Source organism: Peromyscus maniculatus, chromosome 1 (genome assembly GCF_049852395.1).
Source record: "Peromyscus maniculatus bairdii isolate BWxNUB_F1_BW_parent chromosome 1, HU_Pman_BW_mat_3.1, whole genome shotgun sequence".
NCBI lineage: Eukaryota > Metazoa > Chordata > Mammalia > Rodentia > Cricetidae > Peromyscus > Peromyscus maniculatus.
Window position 1 is genome coordinate 182,226,740 of NC_134852.1, and position 27,752 is coordinate 182,254,491.

General features: G+C 36.5%; 1 protein-coding gene across 4 annotated transcripts in view; it reads left to right on the plus strand.

Moving 5' to 3' along the window:
• The window catches only part of Uhrf2 (ubiquitin like with PHD and ring finger domains 2), an 85,247-nt gene that overhangs the window by 41,440 nt on the left and 16,055 nt on the right, over nt 1–27,752 (plus strand). For 2 of the 4 annotated variants that reach the window (XM_076562130.1, XM_076562133.1), the window contains 6 exons: nt 15,151–15,369; nt 20,465–20,574; nt 22,046–22,232; nt 23,171–23,294; nt 23,524–23,631; nt 25,061–25,165. In XM_076562130.1, coding sequence (XP_076418245.1) covers nt 15,151–15,369; nt 20,465–20,574; nt 22,046–22,232; nt 23,171–23,294; nt 23,524–23,631; nt 25,061–25,165 — 853 coding nt within the window. Of the gene's footprint in view, nt 1–10,275; nt 10,465–12,436; nt 12,653–15,150; nt 15,370–20,464; nt 20,575–22,045; nt 22,233–23,170; nt 23,295–23,523; nt 23,632–25,060; nt 25,166–27,752 lie in introns of those variants that run through there. The other 2 variants (XM_076562144.1, XM_076562140.1) reach the window with 2 other exon arrangements.

Consider the following 27,752-nt stretch of genomic DNA (forward strand, 5'->3'; position numbering starts at 1 on the left):
ATTAATGCTAGAAGTGAGTCTAAATTAACATGCACAGGAAGTTTACAGTAAGTCTTACATGATAGAATTAAATGCTTCAACTCTGGCAACTTAAAGATAATTATATACCTAGACTTTTGGGGAAACAAAAGGTATCAGAAACTTAGTGGAAGATAAATTACATCACACCTTTTGCAAAGAGAAAACAACTATAAAATACGATATGTTATTTATAAAATAGTTGAGCTCTTAACAAAGTCCTTGGTAATAGAAGGCTGGTAGAGCATGTTAGATGGATTGTTATGACATAACATGGGGTAATAAACTTTGTGAAAGCTTTGTGGTCATTAGAAAAATGAATTTGAAGATAGAATGAACTACTTGCTGACATTAATATGTCATCAAACAGGTTCATCTTTGGATGGAGAATGTATTGAAAAGAACTGGTGTAGTACTACTAAACAGATTTTAAACCTTTTTTATTTTTCCATTAATCAGCCATGAGGCACATGTGAATAATATCGCTTGGAAAGCAGATGCAGAAGTATCATGAGTTTAAGGCCTCTCTGAGCTACAAATCCAAGACTCCAGTGGTTTTTTTTGTTTGTTTGTTTTGGTTTTTTGTTCTGTTTTTTTTTTAAGACATGGTTTCTCTGCATAGCCTTGGCTGTCCTGGAACTCACTCTGTAGATCAGGCTGGTGTTGAACTCAGAGATCTGCCTGTCTCTGCCTCCCGAGTGCTGGGATTAAAGGCTTGCACCACCTTTCTTAGATGATAAGAATTGTTTGTCACTTTAGAATTGAATTACTCAAAAGTTGTTTTCATTTTAATTAATTACTTTGGAGGCAGAGTCCTCACACTTCTGGGTGTGTGATCCTCCAGGCCTAGCTAAGACACTAGTTTTTAAAATAAACAAGAACATAGCCAGAGGAAAAAAAGTAGGTTGGATTTTTTGTTGTTGTTCAGTTTTGCCTCAAATTCTTGGTGTCGGACAGTCCTTTTTTTTTTTTCAGCCTGCAAAGTAGCTATGAGTACAGGCTAGTGGCACTATACAAGCTGTAGTAAATTATTTTTGCTAGATCACAAGATCCTAGTGAAGCAATAGAATATGGCTGTCAAATATGTGGTACTATAGTTGTACTGGACTGGTTGTTCCCTGTGTAGAATATTGTCTCCCAGCTCCTGTATTTTAAAACAGTATTTATATGATCAGGTGTGTATTCAGAGTAGAACTTAGAATGTAAGAATGTGGAACTGAAACTCATAAAGAGCAATTGAGAACTAAATCATTAACTTGAAGAACTTGAATCATGATAAGCTTTTATTGTGAAAGCTTTATCTAGAAGGAGGTTCTGTATAATTTGGAGCACCCAAATTTCAAATCTCTGAAGAGAAAGAATGGTTTGACTTGAGACATGGTCATTGAATAAGCAATGCTCGTTCTTCAGCTGTAGACTAGGACACGTAGAGAAGATAGGTTGCTAAGAAAATTTGTGAAGTTAGTAGTTATACTAAACGACTTTAGTCTTCACTATAATTTTATTGTCAGAACATTTTTGATATTTCAAATAGGCTATCAGTCATCCTTTTATGATACTGATTAAGCACTACATTTTACTCTGTAACCTTTTTTGTTTATGTGGCTTTTGAAGGCAGGGTTTCTTTAGTAACAGTTCTGCTCTCTGTAACTCTCTTTGTAGGCCAAGCTGGTCTTGAACTCACAGAGATCGCCTGCCTCTGCCTCCCAAGTGCAGTGACCTGTGTTTTTACTTACTTCATTAAACTTTTGTTTTTAACTGCAGATTTAACTTTTGAGTGCTGCAGTGTAGGTTGGACAAGTGCAATAGAGCTGACATAAACTGATTTAACACAGAGGGAAATTTAACAAAGGAACCTGCCTTTGGAATTCTTAGATGATAAGCATTGTTCGTTGCTTTAAAATGGAATCACTCAAAAGTTGTTTTGGTTTTAATTAATTACTTTGGAGGCAGAGTCCTCACACTTCTGGGTGTGTGATCCAGAATGCTAGGGTTACAATACCTGGATGAACAACTTCCTACTCCCCATAGTGGAGGTTGGGGCTTGAACTTAGGGACATGGGCAAGTATTCTACTATTGATGTAAACCCTCAGCCCTTTGAAAAGCTATTTTTATAATAAAAGTCAGATTAGCTATTATCAGACCACATGTATTCTCAGTCATTGGTGTTTTCAAAAATTCTTTCGCTATAATTTTAATATATATACATGGCTAACAACAACTGTATTAGATTAATAGGGTTTTGTTGTTGTTGTTGTTGTTTTGAGACAGGGTTTCTCTGTGTAGCTTTGTGCCTTTCCTGGATCTCGCTCTGTAGACCAGGTTGGCCTCGAACTCACAAAGATCCACCTGGCTCTGCTTCTCGAGTGCTAGGATTAAAGGCGTGCACCACCACCTTGTTTTTGTTTTTTGAGACAGGGTTTCTCTTGTGTAGCCCTGGCTGTCCTGAAACTCACTCTGTAGACCAGGCTATTCTTGAACTCACAGAGATCTGTCTGCCTTTGCCTCCAAAATGCTAGGATTAAAGGTGTGCGCCACCACCTCTCAGCTAGACTAGTAGTTCTTAAAGTATGGTCTCTCACCATGAGCATTAGCATCACTTGTTATAAATGTACATAATGGTCTCAATAAAACATAGTGAATGAATCTCTAGGGATGGCCTGGCAAAAAGTTGAAGTCTTCTGAGTAGGTCTATGCATGTTGAATTTGACAACTACTTGTTGATGATTCCTTTGGACCCACCCTTATGCATTGCTCTCAGGTCCCTGATACTAAAGAGAAATAAAGGAAATGGTTACTATATGACTACTTATCTAATGTAAATAGATTTTATTAAAGGCCAGGAGGAATATGAATTATCCCCTAAATCTTAGTGTCTGTTCTTACTTTAACATTTGAATTAATGATTTTTATCTTTAAGTGTGCTCTGACCAGTTTCAGGATTCTATCTGAATTATTAAAAAAGAAACAAATTAGCAGTAGTATCATACCAAGTTTATGGCTATACTAGCACCATCAAACTTTTTAGATTATTAGTTTTTTTGAGATGACGTTTCATACAAACAAGCCTAGTCAAAGATGTTTTTGAAAATGTCTTGCTCCCATTTCTCTAGTCTGGGATTACAAGGGTGTACCACTGCACACCACTCTCTTAACTGATCAACAATGAGCTAGGAATTTGTGTCAGACAGACCAAAAACCTTCAAATTGTGACAATAGTTCTGGTTTTTATAAACAATAGTAGAATTATTTATTATAAGACATACTTAAAAATTACGGTTATTTGTAGTAGTTTGTTGTCCCAAATGAAGCATGTTTACAAAAATAGCTATTAGAATTATCAATGCTATGAATGCTGTTATTGTATTAAGTATTTAGTGGTATCTTCTGTAAAGTGGATGTTTACTCTGCAATAGGATGGAAATAATAGCTTTTAAACCTACTCAAATTAATGATGTGAACTGAAGTATTACAATTATAGCAGCTGAGAAGTTTGCCAGAATAATGGTGTAAGTCAGAATTATTAGTATGTGAAGCATACAAATCAACATTTTTATTATACTAGACGGCATCAGGACTTTTTGAATTTTTATTTTATTTTTTTATATTTTCAGTGTGTATGTATGTGTGCACACATGCTTTGGTAGGGAGTGGTGTCAGAAGGAGGTTGGGTCCTTTGGAGTTGGACCTAGAGGTGATTGTAAAACGCCTAGCATGAGTGCTGGAAACTGAACTTTTGTCTTCTAGAAGAGCAGAAAATACTTTTAACTACTGAGCCATCTCTCCAGGCCCCATTTTTGAAGCAGGGTCTCATGTAGCACAGGCTGGTCTTGAACTTGCTTTGTAGCTGAGGCAGGCTTAAATTCCCAGTCTACTTCCCATTTCCAGGTTCACATTCTATAATTTTAGAACAAGATTTAAGCCTCTATTATTTACCAAAGTAACTGACATCAGATATTCTTTTGTTTATGAGGAGATAGTAATGGGTATAAAGATGTGTTATATGTATACTGTTGGTGTTTTGAATGTGGAGGCCCACAGAGGTTTCCTAGTGAGAACTTATTCAGTGTCTGAGAATCTGAGCTTGTTTTACCCAGCAGGGATGCATAAGGGGATGATTTGATCATGGGCATTGTTGCCACGTATTTGGAAGGGTCTACACTTGGCTGTGCAGTGTACTTTGATCCTGAAAGGGGGAGGTCTTGTGCCCTGCCCCTTGGCATTGTTATAAAAAGCCCTTTGGAATAAACGGAAGCGTCCGTTGGGTAGTGATCCAAGCCCCCCTGGAGCCATCTTGTGTTTCTGTCTTTCTTGTCAGCCAGCTCTCTGTCTAATATTTCTTATCCTTCTTTCCTCCTAAGAACCCTAGAAAAGGTGGGATAGGTAGGAGCTGGACTCCCACAGACCCCCTTATGTGTCAATTTTTTTTTCATAATATGTAAGTGGTCACATTGAAATTGGGGAGGATACTTGGTTTCATTGAAATTTTGCATTCAGTAGAAGTTGTATCAGTGTGTTCCTGGAACTTGGAAGGTCCACCTGTACCAGCCTCCTGAATTCTGGTATCATAGGTGTGTGATATTGAAAATCTCTGGTCTATGCAGATCATAACTCTTTGCTCATTTTCAAAGTTGTATTTATCCTAATATTTTTCATTCAATTAAGGCATAATATGCTATGGATAAGAATTATTGGAAGAATTAAAAATGGAGGTTAATTGTAAACATTAAGAAGGAATTGAAGCACTGCTTGTTATTGCTCCCAGTGTTCATTACCATATTTAAAGCTATTCTCAGCCTGTAGTACATGCCTTTGAGCAGTCTTATGTACGGCTACTGCTTATAGAATCTGGTGAGTCAGTTGTGAATTAACCAAGAGGTGGTTTTAGATAGAAGTAGCTTCTATAAAGTAGCAAAAAATGATTTTTTGAGTATTGATACTGTAATCTTTTAAAAATTTAAAAAATCTTGTCAAATACATTGATTTCTAGATTTTGATAGAGAGCTTTTTCTTAATTGATGTTTGTTGTGTTGATCTTGAGTATAGAGAGTTAGAATCAGTTTTGCTGCAATAACTAGTTGTCCTGTTTCTTCTTGTTTATTACTAATGTGTTTACCAAAGTATATTTTTCCAAGTATATTTTTCTAGTCTTTTATGAATTACAAGGCTCTGAATGAATGATAATCAAAATGATACTGGGAGACATTAAATGTACGTGTGACATTATTCCATGCATTATTAGAGCACTTGGTACTCATAAAGAGGCTTTATACATGAGTTGGCTTTGACTTTGCAAATAAACATCATTTCTTTACATAAGTGTGTCTTGCAAGATGGTCAGAAAAACTGTATATTTTATCCAAATAAAGTGTTTAGTATCTAAGTTCCTGAGGGGATCCTTCCTCATACCTGTACTAGATAGGCTTTGGGAAGGCCCAGAAATCTGTTCTTTAGATAGATGCCCCAAGGGCTTATTATTTTGTTTGAATTACAAGTCTTCAGTTTATTGGTAAGATTTTGTTTATTTTTAATTATTTGAGAAGTCTATACAAACATGTCTTGATAAAAATCCACATTCCGTTCCATCCCTCCAACTTCTCCCACATCTGCACCACATTTACCTCCCAAGTTTATGTGTTCTCTCTCTTAAGCTCAGAGCTTAAGCGCTGCTTATGTATGCATAGGTATAAGACCATCTGCTGGAGCTTGAGTAGCTTCTCGGGCTGCTTCTCTGAAGAAAAATTTACTTTCCTTCTCCATGTGCCCATCAATTGCCAATAGTTCTCATTCGGTGGTGGGACTTCATGGCCCCTCCCTGTCCACACTAGGCTTTTTGCTGGCTTGATCTTATGCATGAATTCATAGCTGTTATGCATTCATGCAACGGGCTTGTTATGTTAAGCATATACTGTTCTGCTGTGAATATCTGTTACTTTTGGCTCTCACTTTCATCTTTCCATCCTCTCTACTATGATAACTCCTGTGCTTTGGGGAGGAGGTTGTGATAGGTACATCCCATTTAGAGCTGGGCGCTATGACAGTCTTACTCTCTACCTCTTAACCATGAGTTAAGTCTCTCTGTGAGTCTCTGTATTAATCACCATATGCCAAAATACACTTCTCTGATGAGGGATGAGAGATGCACTTATTTATGGTGTAAAGAGAAGAACTTGGGCTAGAGAGTGTAGCTCAGTGTTAGTGTTTACCTAGTGAGCACAAGGCCCTGGGTTCAGGGTGGATCTGTGAGTTTGAGACCGGCATGATCTAAGGGGTACTTCCAAGAGAAGAACTCAAGGCAGTTTAATATTGTGTACATTAAATAGAATACTATTTACTTGTTTTAAAACTTAAACCATTCTTACTTAATTTCCTCCTGTAAACATCTACTTGATGTATGTCTTTTTTCTTATAACTTTGAAAAAATACCTAACAATGGAATGCTCTGTCTTTTTAAACAATTGAGTAAACTTGGGTTATTTTGGTAAGTATTTTAAAATATTATATTTTTGGTTTAGATATTTAACCAAATTGTGTTTTTACCTTTATAAAAATAGTAATTCATCATTGCTAATGTGTTTGAAAATGAGATGTATATTGCCATATAATTTGTAAAATCCCAATATAAGCAGTCCTAAGTAATCTGTTGTCTGTAAGCTCTAAATTTAAGGTGCAGGACGTCATAATATTTTGTTAGAATATGAAATGTTTTCTTTTTGCATGCAGCTTGACATTAAAGATTTTCTAAACTAGAACATGCCTAAGATGAATGGTGTCCTTATTTAATCATATTTCCTCTGGGAAGCAATGTTTTGAAGAAATGGGGTTTCATTGGTAACTGCCTTGTTTAATAGTTTCTTGAGTCTTGGAATTTTTAGCTTACAAGCCACTTATTAAAATGAAGTTTCAGTATTGAATGCAAACCTGTTTCCATTTTCTTGAAGTAGAATTCTGTAGACTCTATTCATCAATAGCTACTAGTTAAAATGAGTTGATTTTAGTTGATAAATATGTCATTTAGTTAAGGATAATTAAAAGTACATACTCTGAAGGATGGGTAGCCCAAAGAATTTCTTTACATTTGGGACAATACAACTTCATTGGGAAAACTTCAAGCTTTTGGTTTATTTAATGCTTATTGGAAATTTAAATCTCATAAAATGCTATAAAATCCAGGATTTACTAACTTGGACCTTTGGAATAATGCCTTGACTTCTATTTCTGAGAAACATTTAGGTTCTTCCTCTGATAGGAGTAGTGATTGGCCTCTTGGTACAGTAGTAAGAAAAGTTGACCTTGATCCATTGCTCCAGTTCCTTATGAATACATTCTGCCGTTTAGAAGTTGTTCAAGCTTCCATTTTCCATAGAGTAGTTGGTGTAGTTTATACAATCAGTTTTCATCAGTATAAATGCTGGAAGAAATAGCTGTCCGGACCAATTTGCAGTAACCTCAAAACTTATTGTTCCTATGTTAGCAATTGCCTACCCTTTATCAAGTTCTGGTATAATTAAAAGTTTAGCTACTTACAGATATTTTACTTGATATTTTAAGAACACTGATGACAATAGTTTAAGTATATTCTTAGCTCTGTATGGAATTCTGTTTCCACAGATACAGTTTGGATATGGCTTAAGTCTGTTACCCAGGGAGTCATGTGGTTGGCGCATATTAATTTTGAAAGAGCGAGAGATATTTTGACCAAGCCTTTATAGGTTGGAAGATACTTTAAGTCTTTAGCTTGATTGGAGGAATGCCCTTGAAACGTATTATGGGACCTAGTCCTTAGACTTCATATTTCAAGATGGGCTCACTTCCTCTCATACATGCTGTCTCCATTGTGCTACATCACTGTGGCAAATCTACTGTTATCTCTTCACTAGAGAGAAATCAGTGGAGCCCAACTGATCTTGGACTATGAACCCCAGAATACAAATTAAAAATACCTTTTTAAACTTTATGAAGTTATGGAGCCTCAGCTGTTTTGTTACAGTGATGCAAAACAGACTAATGAGTTTACCACCTAAGTACTTAGGTCAAGGATTCTTAAGAGGAATAGCATAATCAAAATCAATTTCAGATATAGTAATTACAATGTATAATACTTGATTAAGAGACTGTGTGCTGAAGAAATAGCTCAGCGGTTAAGAACAGTTATTATTTGGCATAGGACCAGTGTTTAGTAACCAACACTCATAAGATGACTCAGAACCATACATAACTCCATTCCAGCCAGGTTGCCCTCTTCAGGCCTTTCAATACTACCTGCACGTGGTCCACATACGTACATGCTGGCAAAACACTCATATACATGAAATAAATATTTTTAAAAGATCTTAAATTATGTAAAAACATTTTATTTTACTTAACGTGCTGAACATGTTATTCTTCAGTGTGTTATATCCCAGGTGTCGTAAAGTGCAAACAAGCTACCTGCTTCTCACTGAAAACTTGGCATTTACCCTGTGGGTGCTGTGATAAAATATTTACAATTAGAGTACAAGCTAGAGAGTGGTGTTTCTGTGATTTTGAAGAGGAGCAATGGGAGAAGCGTAAAGTGATCTTGAGAGTAGATGCATATGATTAGATTGTCAAGGGTGTGTGGTAAGGAGAAAAGACTCTAAAGATAGATTTTAAAAATTATGGGTATAGTGGTACTTGGCAGTTCCAGTACTTGGGAGTCTGTGGGCAGAAGGAGCATGAATTTGTGGCCCAGCTGGGTTACATAATGAATTCCAGGCAAGCCCAGACTACTGCATAAAATGACAAATAAGTAAATATTTCCAATTAAACATCCAGAGAAAGATGCATCAGGATTTTTTGTTGTTTTGTTTTACCTTTTCTGTACATCCCTAGAAGACAGTAAAAGCATAAGTAAATAATCCTTTTCTTGTGAGGGGAGAGACAAGAGCACAAAAATTTGAAAGCTAAGAAAGGTTGAATGGCCTTAGATGTTCTTTAGTGACCTTAGTAGAAACCCTGCTTTTATATCCAAAAAAGAATTCTGATGAGCTTCAAGAGTTGAGTTAGCTGATAACCATCACCTATAGTGCTTTCATAGTGTTTGAACCAAGTTTTGCTCTCTCCTGGTGTTCCCATGTGGTGACTAATTGGGACAACTTCTGGGGCCTGGTAACATTCCAAAGAAAGCTGAAATACATGGACTAGAAACTAACTGGCTTTGGAGAACACTGGAAAGGCTCAGGCATTAAGTTTACTGGGTACTTTGGAAGTAGGCATGTGAATGGGACCTGGGATTATTGATGTGATTAATTTTGTTAGTTTAGCCATTTCTACTGTGTTGTGTTTAACCCAAGGAAGGTGTGAGAGTGTATAAGAAATGTATTTGACACAGCAAAAAAACGGAAGGAGATACCACCATGAAATATTGGAATTGGCACAGGCCATTCAGATTGGAAAAGACAGAACATTCTAGGAAAGGAATTTTGAAGATACCAAATGATAATTCGTAGAGAATCTTAAAAAAAATAAGTTTTATAATTGGCAGAATCTAGAACACTAAACAGCAACCAAGAAGAAAAGTTACCAGAGAGAAAACAAAAAAATCGAATTAAGCTATACTTTATTACTTAGCTGTGAATACTATTAAGTCAACGTGTTAAAAATACTGACTTTAAAAGCCACGTGGTATAATGTGCTCATAAGAACAAGAAGTTTGTCAGCTTTTGTTTAAGAGTATGGGATCAAAAACGATAAGCTTGAAGCATCTGCTTATCTTGTTTTTAAATAAGTTCTTTTACTTCTGCACTTCATCTGCAGGATTAGGATAAAATGACTACTTTCTCTGTCGTGAACTATTATAAAAATATGTATCCATATTAGAATAACTCCTGGTGTGTGCTATGTAGAAGATATGAGGGAACAGTAAATTGAGGGATAGATAGAGTAACCATCTGAAATTATAGAGTAGCATCTAATTTGAAGATGTGGAGATGGTTGGGAAATGACTTTGAGGATGGAGGTAAAACTCAGTGGTTGATTGTTTACCTAGTATGCCTAAGGCCCTGGTTTGAAATTTTCTTAAGCATCTTCCTCGTTATGTCCTACAAAAAAAATAAATAACTAAGAACTAAAAGCAATTGCCTAAAGGAAATAGTTGTAGAAGTCAGATGTGTGATGGACTGGGGCAAAAAACTGCTTGTCCTTATAAGCATTGAATGTTAGCTTGAATTTTCTAAAAATGTGGAGAGTCTTTGTGTTTATATTTTTAACTTGTAGTGTTTTTGTTTTTGTTATAGAAATCTGTAAACAGATTGGCAAGTTGAGAGAGCAACAATGAATTGTTTAACTTCAGGCATCATCAACTCATGGCCAGTTTTGTTATTATCTGTAACTGCATACTGAGTACCAGAGGATTATTTTGAAGAGAGTCACAGTTTAAATCATTTGAGGAGTAAATGGTTTTAAATGCAGCTGTAGTGTCCTTGGTGGGTACACTGCTCCGAACTCCAAGAAAGAATTCTACCATCAGATTCAAGAAGTTGAGTTAGCTGATAACCTTCATCTATAAGTATAACATTTAACCAAGGTCATACTCTTTCTGAGCACAAGAAATTCTAGGGCCTTTGGTTGATTTCTATACCTGAGTTTAGTATTGGTTTGGCCAAGACTTCCCCAGGTCTCTGAGACCTTTCATGTCCGAAACTCCCCTTTTCCTTTCTATACAGTTGACCACAGTCATGGTCCAAAGGTCCTTAATGCCTAGTTATGATACTTCTCCATATCTTTAGAGCTGTCACCTTCATCTTTACATCTGCTTCCTAAAACATCAGCCAGCAAAATATGTAAGAATGATTTCTTTTTAGCATTTCTAGGAAAGAACTGACATCAGCTCTCAGACTACGTTCTATAAAAGTCTATAAATATAATATAAAAAGGTCTGTTTATAGATTTTTAGGAGAATTTAATTTTTTAGTACAACTTAAGTTGAATACATGCTTTCTCCCAAATATGCTTTGGAATTTTGATATGCACTGTGAGACCTATATGGCCTTCCTCTAATAACTATGTACACTCTAATGTGTTGACATGGTAAAGTGTATTTTACATGTTACAGTCTGGTTGGAAGAAGCATATCCTGTGTGAAACAGGATCCTCAAAGCTTGAATCTGCTGTGTCTAGTTTCCTTTGGTTGTAGGAGATCATAGCCATCGATGGGCTGCGTTCTGAGGAGTTCTGTGAGTTTGGTGAATCACTTGCCTATGGTTGGTCTTAAGAACTCTAACACATAATGTATAATCACAAATCCTGCACAAAGCCTGGTGATCACAACAGCAGTTAAACTTGTCCATTTCAGAATTCCTTCCTATGTAAAATAGGAGGTCAGTTGGGTGGTACGTGCCTGTAATCCCAGCACTTGGAAGACCAAGACTTGAGGATTGCAAGTTGATGAACAGTTAGTTTGAGCTGCAAAGTAAGGCCTAGCTCAGCTTAACAAAAACTAGCCAAAAAGAAGAAAATCTTTGTTTGAGCTCTTTAGTTTTTCCAAAATGTTTACTTTCTGAGTATGTATGTTTTGACAAACCTAGACATATGGAGGGTGTTTTTGCTGTTGAAACATGCTTTTTTGCTAATTTTTTTAAAATTCAGACTGATAAATAACGTTATGGTATCAAATTATAACTTTCACATTATAGCTGAGAAAATAATCCCATCTGAAGCAGAAACTTTCATCTTAAAAGGAGGCAGAAAATGAATTCATGATTAAAACATCTAGTTAGCTGGGTTGGTGGTTCACATCTGTAATTCCATTGTGAGTTCCAGATAATGTGGACTACAGTGAGACCCCCATCTTAAAAGAAAGCAAATCTAACTTCCTCACTTTATATACTGAGGAAAGTTCTCACTTCAGTTATTTCTATATTCGGGTTTGGCCACTGAACTAGAAGAAGAGAACTATGGATGTAATGGGCACTTGTCAAAGAAGGTTCCTTTAGGGGTTTTTTTTTTGTTTTTTTTTTTTTTTGGTATAGCTGTATTAAGCACCTCAGAGGTCCTAAAAATGTTCTGTTTTTAAAACTACCAAATGAGGCACTAAGTTCATGTTTTTATGGATGAGGAGTAGTCACGGAGATTTAGGATAGCTTTCCCAAGGGTACACAATAGCAGAAATCAAATCGGAACTCTAAACCCAGGCAAGGTAAAAAAAGGAACCTGTTTTGAATGAAGACCCAAAGATAGTAAAGAAATAAAAACTTGGGTATGTGCGTTAAAGGAAAGCCACTAAATCAGTACGCCTTGGAAGAGAACATAATTGAAGGTGGCAGGGGGATTTAAGGCTGTAAATGCTATTTCTCTTCTGAGGAGAGTGTGAGAATTTCTTCATGGGATTAAGACATGAATAAATTCCCAATGCTTACCTCTGGTTCTGTATCAGCTACCTTCTCTTTCCTTTATCAGAACTGTCTGGACAAGACTTTCCATCATTTACTGTCTGAACAGAGGGTAATCATTTGAAAGGTTTGCCAAAGGGAATTACAGCATTGAGGATAAATGGACCAGAATGTCTCTGGGGCCCCCACAATACTGGACTTTTCCTCGTCCAATTAACTGAAACTTGGAGAACTGATTAAGCTGGGTTATTAAAGATCTCATACAGTGTTGGACTCATTGAAGGCAAGTCAGATATGTTGTGAGAGTCATGAGCTTGCATAGCCCTTGTTTGATTTGGAAGAACCACGGCAGTTGCTGGAGCAGCTTCTGACTTCAGATCAGCTGGAATCTGAACACGCTACTCTTACTCAGCTCAGGGCCAGGTTTCTTCCCTTCATTTCTGCTTGCTTTCTTTTTGGTTTTGGTTTTGTTTGTTTGTTTTCAAGACAGGGTTTCTTTTTGTAATAGCTCTCACTGTCCTAGAACTCACTTTGTAGACCATGTTGGCCTCGAACTCAGAGACCCTCGTACCTCTGCCTCCTGAGTGCTGGGATTAAAGGCACGCACCACCACCACTGACAATTTCTGCCTTAGTAATGCTGATTCCCAAGGATATAATGAATATTTTTGTATTCGTATAGGATGTGGTTAACTTGACTGACTGAAAGGATTTGTAAAATTTAATGTTAAGTCTCACTTCCTGAATTCCTTACTTGGGCCTGAAGTGTAGCACAAGAATGTGTTTTGTAGTGAGTTTGCAGATGGTGGTAAGACCCTACTTTGTATACCACACTCTTAAGAACCATGGCAGTGTGGTTCATCTCCGTTGATTGAACATTTTAGTAGTGGAAGTAGGCGCTACTCATTTCTTTGTAATCAATAATGCACAAAGGCTGCAGCAGGATCTAATTTTATAGAAGCCAGGGTGTATTGCTTGATTGCTGTCTTTGGCCTGATGATGTCAACAAGTTGGAGTTAAAAAATTTTTTTTTTCCAAGACAGGGTCTCTCTGTGTAATTCTGGCTGTCCTAGAACTCACTATGTGGCCAGTCTGGCCTCAACTCAGATCTGCCTGCCTCCGCTTTTCAAGGGCTGGGATTAAAGGCATGAACCACTATGCCTGGCTTAAAATAAATCAGAAAGCATTGAGGTCAAGGATTATGTTAGGTGTCTCCCTTGCCCCCATGGTTCTACTTCCTGCTACATATAAAATTGTGGGGTTTTGTTTATTTGATTTATTTATTTTTGGTCTTAAGCATTACTACATTTAAGAACAATAATTTTAACAGGAATATTTTCCTGGGGAAGTGGAAGCTGCTGGGGCATGCTAGCTAGGTTCATGAATGAAGCAAATGATGACACTTGATGAACTGGCTCTAAGATCAGGGAGAAGCTGACATCGAGGCTTGATAAAATGATGGTGATAATTTAAAAATTCTTATTTTTATTTTATGTGTATGGGCATTTTGCCTGTATGTATGTCTGTACGTGTATATGCTATGTGCTTTGTGCTCATGATCTCAGAAGAGGGTGTAGGATCCCTTGGAACTGAAGTTGCAGGCAGTTGTGAACTGTCATGTGGGTGCTGGGAACCAGACTCCTCTTTAAGAGCAATGCTCTAATACAGCAGTGTTTTTTGTGGCTGAACCATCTCTTCAGCCACTATTGACTTTATTTATTTACTTATTTAATTTATTTATTTCATGTGTATGGATGTTTGTCTGCATGTATGTCCCTGTACCATGTGTTTGCCAGGTGCCCACAAATGCCAGAAGAGGGTGTGGGATTGTGAACTGCCCTGTAGGTGTTGATAATTGAACCCAGGTCCTCCAGTGCCCTTAACTGATGAAGTATTTCCCAGCCCCCATTGATGTAATTCTTAAGTATGAAATGAGTTTGTGTTTTAAATACTCTATCTCTTAGCTAATGATTAGCATCTTCCTCAGCTTTTAAGAAGAATTCTCTGGTAATTAAAATCATTAGTGCTTATCATTTAAGTATCAAGAATAATACAGCGTCTCTTTTAGAATATTATAACAGTAATAAATGGCAGGATACGTTCATTACATAAAGAAACCCCAGGGTTTGGAGATGTGACTCAGCAGTTAAAGAGTGCTTTCAGCTTTTCCAAAGAATTTGGGTTGTCAAAACTGCCTGTAGCTCGAGCTCCAGGGGATATGATGGCCTTAGCAGGCACACATGTGGTGTATATTCACACATGCGTGTACACACAAAGAAAAATGAGTCTGGAAAGAAACTCCAACTTAATATGATGATGGATACAGAACATGGGACGTACACTTGCCTAACACTCTGAAAGCCTTGAAAAAAGGCTCCTGTCCAAGGCTTAGTTGAGTTGGGGAGCGAGTTTATTTATGTTCACATTTATACATATCAACCTGTGAGTGTCACAGTACAGGTGAGAAATGTACCCAGTAATAACAGATGTTGCTACGTGTGTGTGTGTGTGTGTGTGTGTGTGTGTGTGTGTGTGTGTGTGTGTGTGTGTGTGTATATATATATATATGTTTTAAGGTGTAGTCCAGGCTGATCTCAAATTCATTCTCCTGCCTCCATGTTTTTAGTCTATCCTACCAGCATGTGCCACCACCACCACTGGAAATTGTACTTTTTCCTCTCAACTCTGCAAATTAGGTCTTTCTATACATTGCATACAATTTTAGCCTCCTGTGAAAATAATTCTGAACTCTATCATGTGGTTTCTTTTCCTGTTCCCTCAGATATCCAGAAAGTGGTACACTAGAAATGAATGTTAAAGATCTTCGACCACGAGCAAGAACCACTTTAAAATGGAATGAGCTGAATGTTGGTGATGTGGTAATGGTTAATTACAATGTAGAAAATCCAGGCAAAAGAGGATTTTGGTATGATGCTGAAATTACCACACTGAAGACAATCTCAAGGACCAAAAAAGAAGTTCGGGTGAAAATTTTCCTGGGGTAAGGTTCTTGTCACTAATACCATTTAGTTATTCAATTAGAAATGTAATTCTCAGATGTGAAGCACATATTTCTATTAAAGAAGATGGAGTTAAAGAGAAATTTCCACTTTATAGGAGAATATTTTTATAAAGTCTTGAATTTTTATTAAGACCTAATGTATCTTCATCTCTAAGGTTAAAGATAATTTTGGATAATTTTAGAGAAGCCTATGCTTCCTAGAATTCTTTGTTTGTTTGCTTTATTGAAACAAGGTTTCTCCATTATAACACCTCTGGCTTTCTTGGAACTTGCTTTGTAGAACAGGCTGGCCTCAAACTCACAGAAATCTGCCTGCCTCTGGCTCCTGAGTGCTAGGATAAAAGGAATGCACCACCACAACCCAGCTTAGAATTATGATAATATAATATAATGTAATTCTTACAATAATATACAAAAAACCACTTAGGAACCATGTTAACGTATTTGCTGTAGATAACAACTTAACCTCTTTTCTAGCTTGTAACTTTGCAGGATTTTTCTCAAGTGATACAGTAGTAGGCATTGTCTCATAGAGAGCTTTTACAGCTGGGAAATTATTACTGCTATCCCTCTCCCTGCTTATTTTTTTTTATTTACTGAATAATCACTCAGTTGCCTTTTAAAAAGATAATATGTAGTAAGGAGTTTCTAAATTTTCCTTATAAACTCTTTCTATGTACATTTCTTTTCTTTATAATGAATATATACAAGATTTGATGAATTGAGCAGTGAGAATTTAGCATGACATTTACAGATTTTGCTTAAGAGAGTCAAATTGAAATAATTTTATGTTTTATTTAACTGGATTAGTGGCAAAAGGTGACAAATGTGGGAGTAAGCAAACATTTATTTGTGATCAGTAGAAAGCAAGGATGGATAAACCACAGCCCACTAGCTGCTTGTGCATGTAAATAAAGTTTTACTGGAACACAGCAGCGCCCGTTGATTATTATCTACACTGGTTTGTACAAAACAGCTTTGAGGAGCTGCAACTGAGATCATCTGGCTGCACAGCTTAAACTGCTGATTGTCTGACCCTTCATGAAAATAGTTGCTAACCATGAGATCAGGATGAAGACTGTTGGGATGTGCTGAAGAAAGCTTTTACTTTATTGTTTTCATATTAGAATATTAGAATCAAAGCTCATATTTTAGAAAACAGATTTCTGACCTTTGTACAGAACTACAAATGTGATTGTTACTCAAATAAGGATGTAATTGAATTTATAAACAATTTAAAATTCAGATGTATATACAGTTCTGAAGAAACCACCAAAATAACATGACTATATAGGGAACCTTATACTTGATTGTAGGAAGTATAAAAAAGGGTGTGTACAACAGGAGAAAACAAAACTCATAGCATTGAGCTTTAGAAAAAGAAATGATCTGAGGTATGATGGCGCATACCTTTAGATCAGAGCACTGAGAGGCATAGGCAGAAAGATTTCTGAATTCAAGGCCACTCAGGGCTGCATAGTGAGACCCTCTCTCAAAATTAATTAATAAATAAATAAATTTAAAGGAAAAGAAATTTTTTTTTAAATTTTCAAAAAGTTTTTTTTTTGTGTGTGTGATATATATTTTTTATTTTACAATACCATTCAGTTCTACATATCAGCCATGGGTTCCCCTATTCTCCCCCCTCCCACGCCCTCCCCTTACCCCCAGCCCACCCTCCATTCCCACCTCCTCCAGGACAAGTCCTCCCCCGAGGACTGTGATCAACTTGGTAGACTCAGTCCAGGGAGGTCCAGTCCCTTCCTCCCAGACTAAGCCAAGTGTCCCTGCATAAGTTCCTGGTTTCAAACAGCCAACTCATGGAATGAGCACAGGACTTGGTCCCACTGCCTAGATGCCTCCCAAACTGATCAAGCCAATCAACTGTCTCACCTATTCAGAGGGCCTGATCCAGCTGGGAGCCCCTCAGCCTTTGGTTCATAGTTCATGTGTTTCCATTCATTTGGCTATTTTTTTTCAATAATTGAGTAAAACTGAAATTGATTATATGCCACAGTCATCCTAGGGACCTCCATGCTATATATATAGCCTTTTTAAAAGATCTAAGTGACCCTCAGTTAGAAAATTACATTGGTGACTAAACTAAGGATGAGTGGAAAGACGGACAGGCAAATTGGATTAGTTTATCAGTGACATTATAGCTTTCCCAACCACAGAACACTACTAAGTTCTTACTACTACAAGAGTTAGGAAAATAAGAGTAATAAAAGCCAGGGTGGTTTGGGGATAGGTATTTATTTCATAGTGAAAAGTCTTCCTAGAGGCTTGAGAGATGTCTTAGGAGCACTTTCTGCTCTTGTAGAGAACATGAGTTTGGTTCTCTATGCCAACATAGGCATCGCATAATCAGTATAACTGTAACTCTAGTTCCAGGGAATCCAGTGCTGGCCTCTGTGAGCTCATGCACACATGTGGAATGCTAGGTTGTAGAGTGTCTTTAATTTTATCACTTAAGAGTGATAACTTAAGTGGTCACCATTCCCTGGGAATGCAAATGTCAAAACGAAGACTGAGAAGCGTTTGAATAAATGGCTAGTGTTTTTAAGCAATTGCAAGGAAGAAAAAGAGGATATGAGAATTTGTAGATTATACTTAGTGTATGGGTGAAATTATGCCATATGCTTAGGGAGGTAGACAACAACAAGACTACAGAAAATTAAGGTAAGTGTAACCTTGAGAAGATGTAAAGAAATGATTACTTCTGAGGTAGTGTGACAGTTCTGTCTGCTGTCATCACTAATGACAACAAAGGATATGTTCCTCACAGTTGCTTCAGTTATCCATTTACCTGTATAGTTTTCTGTATTACATTTGATATTAAATTTTTAATAGAAAAGGTAAAGGTGGAGAAAGTCTTAAGTAAATTGATGCTACTTTCTCTTAAAAAAATAGATATGTTGTAGAATTCACTACAGGAGCCAAAAGCAAATAAATAAAAGCCTTAAATCTATGTGTACCTAATAACATGTCTTCCAAATACAAAGCAAAAGCTATGATTAAAAAGGATAAACAGGGCTGGAAAAAAAGCTCAGTGGTAAAGAGTACTTGTTGCTCTTGTAGAGGACCCATTTGAATCCATTCCATGTCAGGCAGCTCACAACCTTCCTATAACTCCAGCTCTGAGGGGATTCAGTGCATCTAGCTTCTTCAGGTACCTGTATTCATGTACAATACTTACACAAACCCTACATTCACATAATAATATTTTTAAAGGAGGAACAAGTTCACAGTCATAGTAGGAAACGGAAGAATATGCAAATAAGTATAAATGAAGTAACTGTGGCTTCATATTGAAAAGATACCTAATAAAGGACACCTTATTTTTGCCTAGAAATATTAGAAGTATAATTTAGTCTTATTTTAATTAACAGGAGAGAATTTTATATAGTCTTTATGCTAAGTTTATAAGGCAGATTCTTTTTACCAGATAATCTAATAAAGCCTCTGAATTTCTTATTTCCTAATATTACTCTGAAGTTATTATTTTTCTCTTATGAAAATTTTATTTATTCTCTTGATTGAGAAGGAATACACTATTATACTTTGAGATAAAAAAAAAATCTTCTGTATGAGTTCCTTTTTGTCCTTAAGAAAGTTTAAATATAAAATCAAAGTGAAAAGAAAATGTGAGAATGTTATGACTCGGAACTTATTGAAGGAAATTATTGACCCCTGACTCTATTTAAATTATTTTCCTCAATCCATGATTTTTTTGCTTTTAATTTGTTAAGACTAGGTCTCTCTGTATAGCCTTGGCTGTCTTGGAACTCGCTCTGTAGACCAAGCTGGTTTGGAACTCAGAGATTCATCTGCCTCTGCACACCCCCACCACCCAGTACCAGGATTAAAAGTGTATGCCACCACTGTCTGGTGCCTGGCCCATGTTTGAATTCTCACAAATAAAGAATTTATTTGTTTTTATAATAAAGAAAATCTAGTCCCATTTCTGTGTTTGCAAGCACATTTGTTTCACTGGCCGTTTTAAACAACACATATATTAATGTGGTGGTATTGTGTTCCCCAAAATATTGTGTACTCTAATAAATTTATCTGGGGTCAGAGAACAGACAGCCACTAGATACAAAGGCTAGAAAATGGTGGCACTCACACCTTTAATCCTAGCATTCCAGAGATAGAAATCCCTCTGGATCTCTGTGAGTTCAAGGCCACATTGGAAATAGCCAAGCATGGTGACACACGCCTTTAATCCCAGAAAGCCAGCCTTTAATCCCAGGGAGTGGTGGTAGAAAGCAGAAAGATATATAAGGCGTGAGGACCAGAAACTAGAAGATTTTGGCTGGTTAAGCATTCAGGCTTTTGAGCAGTAATTCAGCTGAGACCCATTCCGGATGAGGACTCAGAGGCCTCCAGTCTGAGGAGACAAGACCAGCTGAGGATCCGGCGAGGTGAGATAGCTGTGGCTTGTTCTGTCTCTCTGATCTACCAGCATTGACCCCAATAACTGGCCTCGGGTTTGATTTTATTAATAAGAACTTTTAAGATTCCTGCTACATATTAAGATTGAAAATAACCTTGATACCATTTGGGTTTAGGAAAAATGATTGGGTGCTCAGTTTCTACCAACACACTATAGAGGTTAAAAACAGTATTGAAATTAAACGTTATATATTTAGTCCTGAAAGCATACAATATGTGAAACTAGAAGATGGTGTTTCATATTAAAAATGAAGATACTATTAAATATTGTAACACAAATCTATAACTCAGTGGTATCCTACACATAGAAATTATGACTGTATGTAGAGCCTTTGCATATAATGGTGGAAGGGGCTTTATACTCAACTCCTACCTGTATGTTTCCTTTTAACAAGATGCTTTCTCTTTAACAGAAATGAGAAGTTATTGCTGAAGTTACATATTACCTTGAGGATTAACTACTACTAAAAACAAGAGACCAGAATAATTATAATAGCTATAAGCTTAGTCATTTATATTTTAAAAAAATGAATTTCCACAGTGGCTTATAATTATTATTTTCACATAATTTAAATGTTGCTGATAGAAATTAATGTTTCTTCCTCTTTTTAAACAGGGGTTCTGAAGGAACATTAAATGACTGCCGGGTGGTATTTGTAGATGAAATCTTCAAGATTGAGAAGCCTGGAGCCCATCCTATTTCCTTTGCAGATGGAAAGTTTTTAAGTATGAGTTTCTCTTTTAGGCTTAGTCTCAATTTGCTGTGTAGTGGAAAGTTAGTTTTATTGACCAATGAATTACTTTACAGGAGTTATAAAATAGTGGACTAGACAAATTTACTTCCTTTTAAGGAAGCTTGTAGTAAATTGTTGTTTGTAAAATGGTCTTTCAAATGCTTATCCATGTGTGTTCTTTTTTTTAAAAAAAATATTTAAAATTATTTATATATGTGTGTCCCAGTGTGCATGTTTATGTCAGAGAACTACTTTAGGAAATCTCTTTCACCTTGTGGATTCTGGGATTTGAACTCAGGTTGTCAGGCCTGGTAGCAAGTGCCTTTGCCTGCCGAACCATCTCACTAGCTCTCTGTGTGCATTACTACCAACAATTTCTCTGTGTCCTTATCCATCCTTAACATCAGAGGCCTAAAGGCTCTAGTGTTGTTGTTTGTTTCTTGGCTTTTTTGAGGGGGCCCACAATCCTGCTCCCAAATAATCACACACAGAGGCTTATTCTTAATTATAAATGCCTGGCCTTAGCTTGGCTTAGTTTCTAGCCAGCTTTCCTTAACTTTAAATTATCCTATCTACCTTTTGCTTCTGGGCTTTTCCTGTTCTCTTACTTCTGTACATCTTACTCTTATACTGTGGCTTGCTGTGTAGCTGGGTGGCCTCCTCCTTCTCTGGCTCCTAAATCTCCTTTCACTCCTCCATCTTCTTTTTTCCCCTGTTTATTCTCTCTACCTGCCATTCCCACCTGTTTCTGTCTCCTGCCTTGCTATTGCTGTTCAGTTCTTTATTAGACCATCAGGTGTTTTAGACAGGCAAAGTAACACAGCTTTACAGAGTTAAACAAATGCAACATAAACAAAAGTAACACACCTTAAATAATATTCTACAACATTATAGGATATTAGATAGTACCTCAGTGAGTTCTTTGAACTTCCCATGGGAATGTTGATGGACATAACGGGAAATCTGTGAATCAATAGGCATATAATACAATTGATGGCAAAGATATACACTGTTCCTATGTTTATTGCCATTACATCCCGCCTCCCACACACGCTGGTTTACTCATGGGCTCATTTCATGAATTTCTAATTGAGTAAGTCGGGCCTGAAGCATTTTGCATTTCCTTGTTCTTTTTCTTTTTTTCAAGTATGCATGTGTATGTGTATACATGTGTGTTCCAGCACAAGTGTAGAGGTTAGAAGACCCTTGAAGTTAATTCTGTCATTACATCATGTCGGTTATGGGGATTGAACTCAGGTCACCCAGCTTGTAAGCAGATGCCTTTACCTACTAAGCCATCTCTCTAGCCTGCGGCACTTATCAGATCTCACCCTGGGTTATTCTTTTTAGTACATTTTTTCTTTTTTCATTTAAAAAATAAGTTTTATGCTGTTTCAGTGGCTTTTTCTTTATGAGAATAATAGATACAAAAAGATAAAACTTCTAAAATTTGTTCTTTGTAGGGAAAAATGACCCTGAATGTGACCTGTGTGGTGGAGACTCAGATAAGAATTGTCACATGTGTTCTTGTCATAAATGTGGAGAGAAACGGGATCCCAACATGCAGCTTCTGTGTGATGAGTGCAATATGGCATATCATATCTACTGCCTGAGTCCACCTTTGGAGAAAGTCCCAGAAGAAGAGTACTGGTACTATCCTCGGGTTTAGTCTTTTTCTTTTTTAATTATTGTTTTTCTACAAATAAACTGATCTTCTAAGGGTGGACCTTACCCTCCCTCCCTCTCTCCCTACTTCCTTCCTCTTTTTACTTTTCTTCAGATAGTTTCTTATGTAGTCCTGGCTGATCTGGAACTTGCTATGTAGACCAGACTGGCCTCAAACTGATAGAGATCTGCCTACATATGTCTCCCAGGTGCTTGGGATTCTAGGACTGTGCTGCCAGGCCTGGCTAGACATGAATTTCTAAAGCTACATAGTACATTAAAGTCTTTAAATGTCATAGGTAACTGTCACTTAGCACTGACACCCGATCCATTTACTGTAATAACTCTTGAGTTGGGTTCTGATTTTATAGTTTTATCTTTCTGGTCATACTCTAGTATGGAATCATTCAAAAGTACAAATTTGATTGTTAAGCCTTTGCTTCAAAGGCCTTAAGTTGTCCTTAAAGGACCTGGAATGCTATGACTTAGTTGTTTTTCAGTCTATATGGCATAGTACATCTCTTCCTTATTTCCTAAATACCCTACATTCTAGCCAGATTCAGTCTCTTTCAACTTTTTTAAGTCATATTCTTTTCTCTGTTTTCATACTTGAGTCATTTTCTTCTTGGAAGCATTTTCCTCTTATGCTAGCTTCAATATAATATTCATCCTTTAGTTTTTACTTATGTCTAGTCAGCCGTTATATTGGCTCTCTATCCCTAGTATGTTGGATTTACTGTTATGTTCTTAGTAATTAAATACTTAATATATACTAAGTGTTTTATATTGGATATTGTATCTCATCTTATGGAGTTCTTAAATAGAACAAGGTTCCAATATTAAGTAAATATACTTATCATTATCTAAATTTACATGTAGTATGATGTTACCAAGTAGTCTTTATTCTTTTTTATTCCTTTAAGGTATTGTCCTTCCTGTAAAACTGATTCCAGTGAGGTCGTAAAGGCTGGGGAAAGACTCAAGATGAGTAAGAAGAAAGCCAAGATGCCTTCAGCTAGTACGGAAAGCCGGAGGGACTGGGGCAGGGTGAGAATGAAACTCCCTCTCATTTTCCCACTAACATGTCACAGTAAAGTGTTTCAGTAGTGGTAGTGTAAAAGATTAAACCATTTAATTGGTTATATCAGTGATAATTAAATTACATAAATAATGATTTTATTGATCCAGTTATTTCATTCACATCTTATGAGAATAGGAAATCTTCAAAATATTTTCCATAATTGATTTCTCCAACATCTTATTTTATGATTTATAGGGAATGGCTTGTGTTGGTCGGACAAAAGAATGTACCATTGTCCCTTCAAATCATTATGGACCTATCCCTGGTATTCCTGTTGGATCAACTTGGAGATTCAGAGTTCAGGTATGCTTTGAAATTGGCTTAATTGAAAGGGTAAAATTCGATAATTAAAATTGAAGTAATACTAACATTTGTTTTAAGTTACAAATGGGACACAATTAAGTAGCACGGGACATTTCGTTTGTTAGAATGAATTCTTTTCCCAGACCGGATCAGACAGACGAGCAACCATTAGAGTGAGGTGTCATTTATCTTTGTTATCATTTGGCTTTATTCTGTTTTGTGTAGGTACTGGTAAGCTTTCTCTTTTAGAAAAATTTAATATTTAAAAGAATTTTATATTATAAGTTCTTATTTAATGTCATTAAACTTTAGGCTTCATTTCTAACATTTTTTTTCGAGACTTTTCTTGAATAAATACTAAGCTATTGAGGCAGTTAGTGCCAGTTAAATCCACTACTAAAATTCTTCACCTTTCCCCACCTCTTCTACCTCTTAATTCTTTCCATCCCTTCTTGGCAATGTTCCCTGAGTCTTGGAATGCGTCATACAGATGACTTACTTATGGCTGGACTTTTAGCAGTCATTTATTCTCAGTACTTTGGTCATGAGGAGTGTCTGCAGTGAACACTGACCACTGCAGAAAAGAAACTTCTATGACAGAAGCGGACAGCAATAATCTTTGGGCATAAATATAGTTATTTAGAAGGCAATTTAATGGGTAAATCATATCTGTGTGGCAGAACAATAACAGCAGCTTCTCTGGTAGGGTCTTTGACCTCCCTAGCCATAAGCTTTTGACCAACTTTATAATGTCAAGAATTACTGTTTTCTAATGAAATCCACAGGTCGCCTAAACTGCTAGTCTAGTCTTGCTAGCCAGCCTATTCTAGGGATTCCCTGTTTGCCTTCTGAGGCAGGAGTTAGAGGCAAGCCACTATACCTACCCAAACACTGGTCTTCTTGCTTATGTGGCACTAAGCCATCTCTACAGCCCAACCAAAAATTACCCATATGGACCATTCTGAACCATGTATGGTGGCTCAAGCCTGTGATCCCAGCACTTGGAAGGCAAAGGCAGAAGAGTGCTGCAAGTTCAAGACCAGCCTGATATATAGTGAATTCTATGCCAGTCATGGCTACTTTGTAAGACTCTGTGTCTAGAAATAAACATATGAAAGGATCATTCTGTTTATGATAGAATGGTTTTGAAAGGAGCAAAACCAGACAGTGTAGAAGGGTCTGTTTGTGTGCAGGTCCCAAAGCAAGATGTGGGACTAGAACTGGGAAAAGAAAAACCTAGGACTTTCAGGATTTATTTGGGAAAACTAAAATAAGAAAGCAGACTCTAGGTGAAACATGATTGGGCTGTAGAGTTTAATAATAAATATGAAAGCATTTTGTAAAGCTAACTCAGTTGTTAACTCATTTATTTTATACAATTTCATACATACATAATTTACTTTGATCATATTTTTCTTTTACCTGATAGGTGAGCGAAGCAGGTGTTCATAGGCCTCATGTTGGTGGCATTCATGGTCGCAGCAATGATGGGGCTTATTCTCTTGTCCTGGCTGGAGGATTTGCAGATGAAGTTGTAAGTAATGATATGATCTTTAGAACTTACCTTGATCATTTCATAAAGTACAAAATTTGTACCTAAAATATATATATAAGCTGTCCTTTTTTTAGTATAGTTTTTGTTGAAGTGATTGGTTCTGTATGGTATAAGATTTAGAAGTGTCTACTTTTTTACATATGCTAGTTTAGCCTACACAGTTGGCAACTTAATTAATATGAAGAATGTATATACTCTGTGGAGCTTATTTCTTTTAAAAATTAGGTTTATTTTGAAATAATTGCAGTTTCACAATTAATAGCATTAGAAATGATATCCATTCTCTCCCAAGAGTAGTGCTTTGCTGAATTGTTTACCAGACACTGTCATAGCCAGGATTTTGACTCCGACAGTCAGGATGTGAAATGTTTCTGCATTCACAGTTTCTGGTATTATATTGTCCTCAGGCCCTCTAACTGCTGATAACTGCTAATCTGTTTCCTGTTTGTATAGTTTTGTCACTTCAAGAATTATTATGCATGGGTCATGTAGTTTGTAACTTTGGCTATAGATTTTTTTGTGTGTGTGTGTGTGATTCAGGGTGATTCTCTGATGTGTACTTATAGTTCATTCCTGTTTATTTTTGAGTCCATGGTATGAATATATCACCCTTCAACCGTTTACTATTTACCTATTGAAGAGTACCTAGTTTAATTTCGGTTTTTAACTGTTACAGATAATACCATAGTCAACGATTGTATATAGTGCTTATGTCAAGAAGTAATAATTTCTGGGTCATACAATATTATGATTGTTTTACAGGCATGGTAGAGAGTGTTGTGAGATAAATTAAGGCTGTATCTAGATAGCTTTGAACCAATAATTAGGTGGGGAAGTGAAGATGAAGTTGCTGGTCTGTGTGATTAGGTTGATTACAGGAATTGGGACAACAGTCTATTTTTAGGTAGCTCCTTTAGCAGATTGGGAGGTAGAGTAGAGATTGGAAAATTGTGGAGTGGGAATGTAGCTCTGTGGTATAGTACTTGCCTAGAGTGCACAAGGCCATGGGTTTGGTACCAGGGTTGAGGGTGTGGGAAATTCTGCTGCTTGTGGTGGCAGCATCATATCCTTGAGCAGGTACAGTTTTGTGTGCACGCTTCCTAGGTAGCAGCCTTGCTCAGGCTACTTTATAGCCCAGAAAACACAACAAATCTAGGCTGACCTTTTTTTGTCTGCCATAGTGGAAAGCTTTTGTTGGCATAATGATTGAAATACAAAAATGTTAGTGGTATGGTGTAGAATTTTAACCATTATTTGTTTTTTTACTACTTGAAGAATGTTCAGAATTTTTCTTATTCTGTTTTAATCACTGTTTAGCTTAGATTGTGCTTTTTCTGCAACTTGCTCACTAATTTTACTTTATAGCACTCATTATTATAACTTGAAGACTTGGTTGTTATGAATTTGGGTATTCTGGAGTCAAACCAGATGCAATGTGAAAGATTGTTTCTTATCAGTTTAGAAAGTATTTTAGTAGAGCATGGTGGCACATTCCTGTTATCCCAGCACTGGGGAGATAGAAGCAGAAGAATCAGGAGTTCAAGGTCGTCTTTAACTACACAGTAAGTTTGAAACCAGCCTGAGCTTTGTCTCAAAAACAAAAAAAGATAGGAAGGAAGAAAGAAAAATGCTCTGGGCCATTATAGATATATTGTTTATTAGAGTTCCTTCAAATGGAATACACAGTATAGATTAAATTTAACTCCTTATTTAAAAAAAAAATGGAGCCCTTACACATCCCATTATCAAATGTGAATAGAAGGTTTGGGAACTAATAGAAGCATTCGTTCGTTCATTCATAGATAGCATCGTTCATTGTGGAGGCCAAGCTGGTCCCCTAGTTGAAGTTTCGTTTCTTTCCTCCCTTGTCTCAGTGCTGGGGTTACAGTGTGTACCACCATGCCTGCCTCATCAAAACACTTAGGAAGCACACATTTTGAGTTAGGGGTGAATCAACGAAAAAGCAGTATGGAAATAGGTAACCTTCAAAAAAGTAGGAATTTAGTAGAAAAAACATCCTTGTGGCAAAGTTCATCTTGATTTTACAGTAAAAAAAGAATACTGGGCTATTGGGTAGAGGCACTTACACCAGACCTGGCATCCTGAGTTTGATTCCCAGGACTCACATGTTAGAGGGAGAGAACTGACTTTTATAAGACTTATATAACTCTAACCTATACATGTGTGCCCCACCACCCAAACAAATTATAATATAATTTAAATTTATAAGTTATAATATAATTTAAAAAGCCAAATAACTACCCAGCTAGTATTGTTAGAGTAAATTATAGACTGATACTTTTCTTGAGTTATTTTGAGTTTTGAATCAGCTAAGTTTTGAATGAGCATATTTATCTAATTTAATAGATATTAAATACTGCATTTAATTTTCAAGTTATTGTTCAGGTTTCTTTTTAATAATAGTAATGCTTATTTTTTAAACCTGAGTGTACCATGGATGAATTCATAATATGAAATATGGAAAAATTACTATGCCATTATAACCATAAGTTGAAGCTTTTGTGTAAACTTACTTTATAAAATTTATTTAATGTCCAATTCAAAA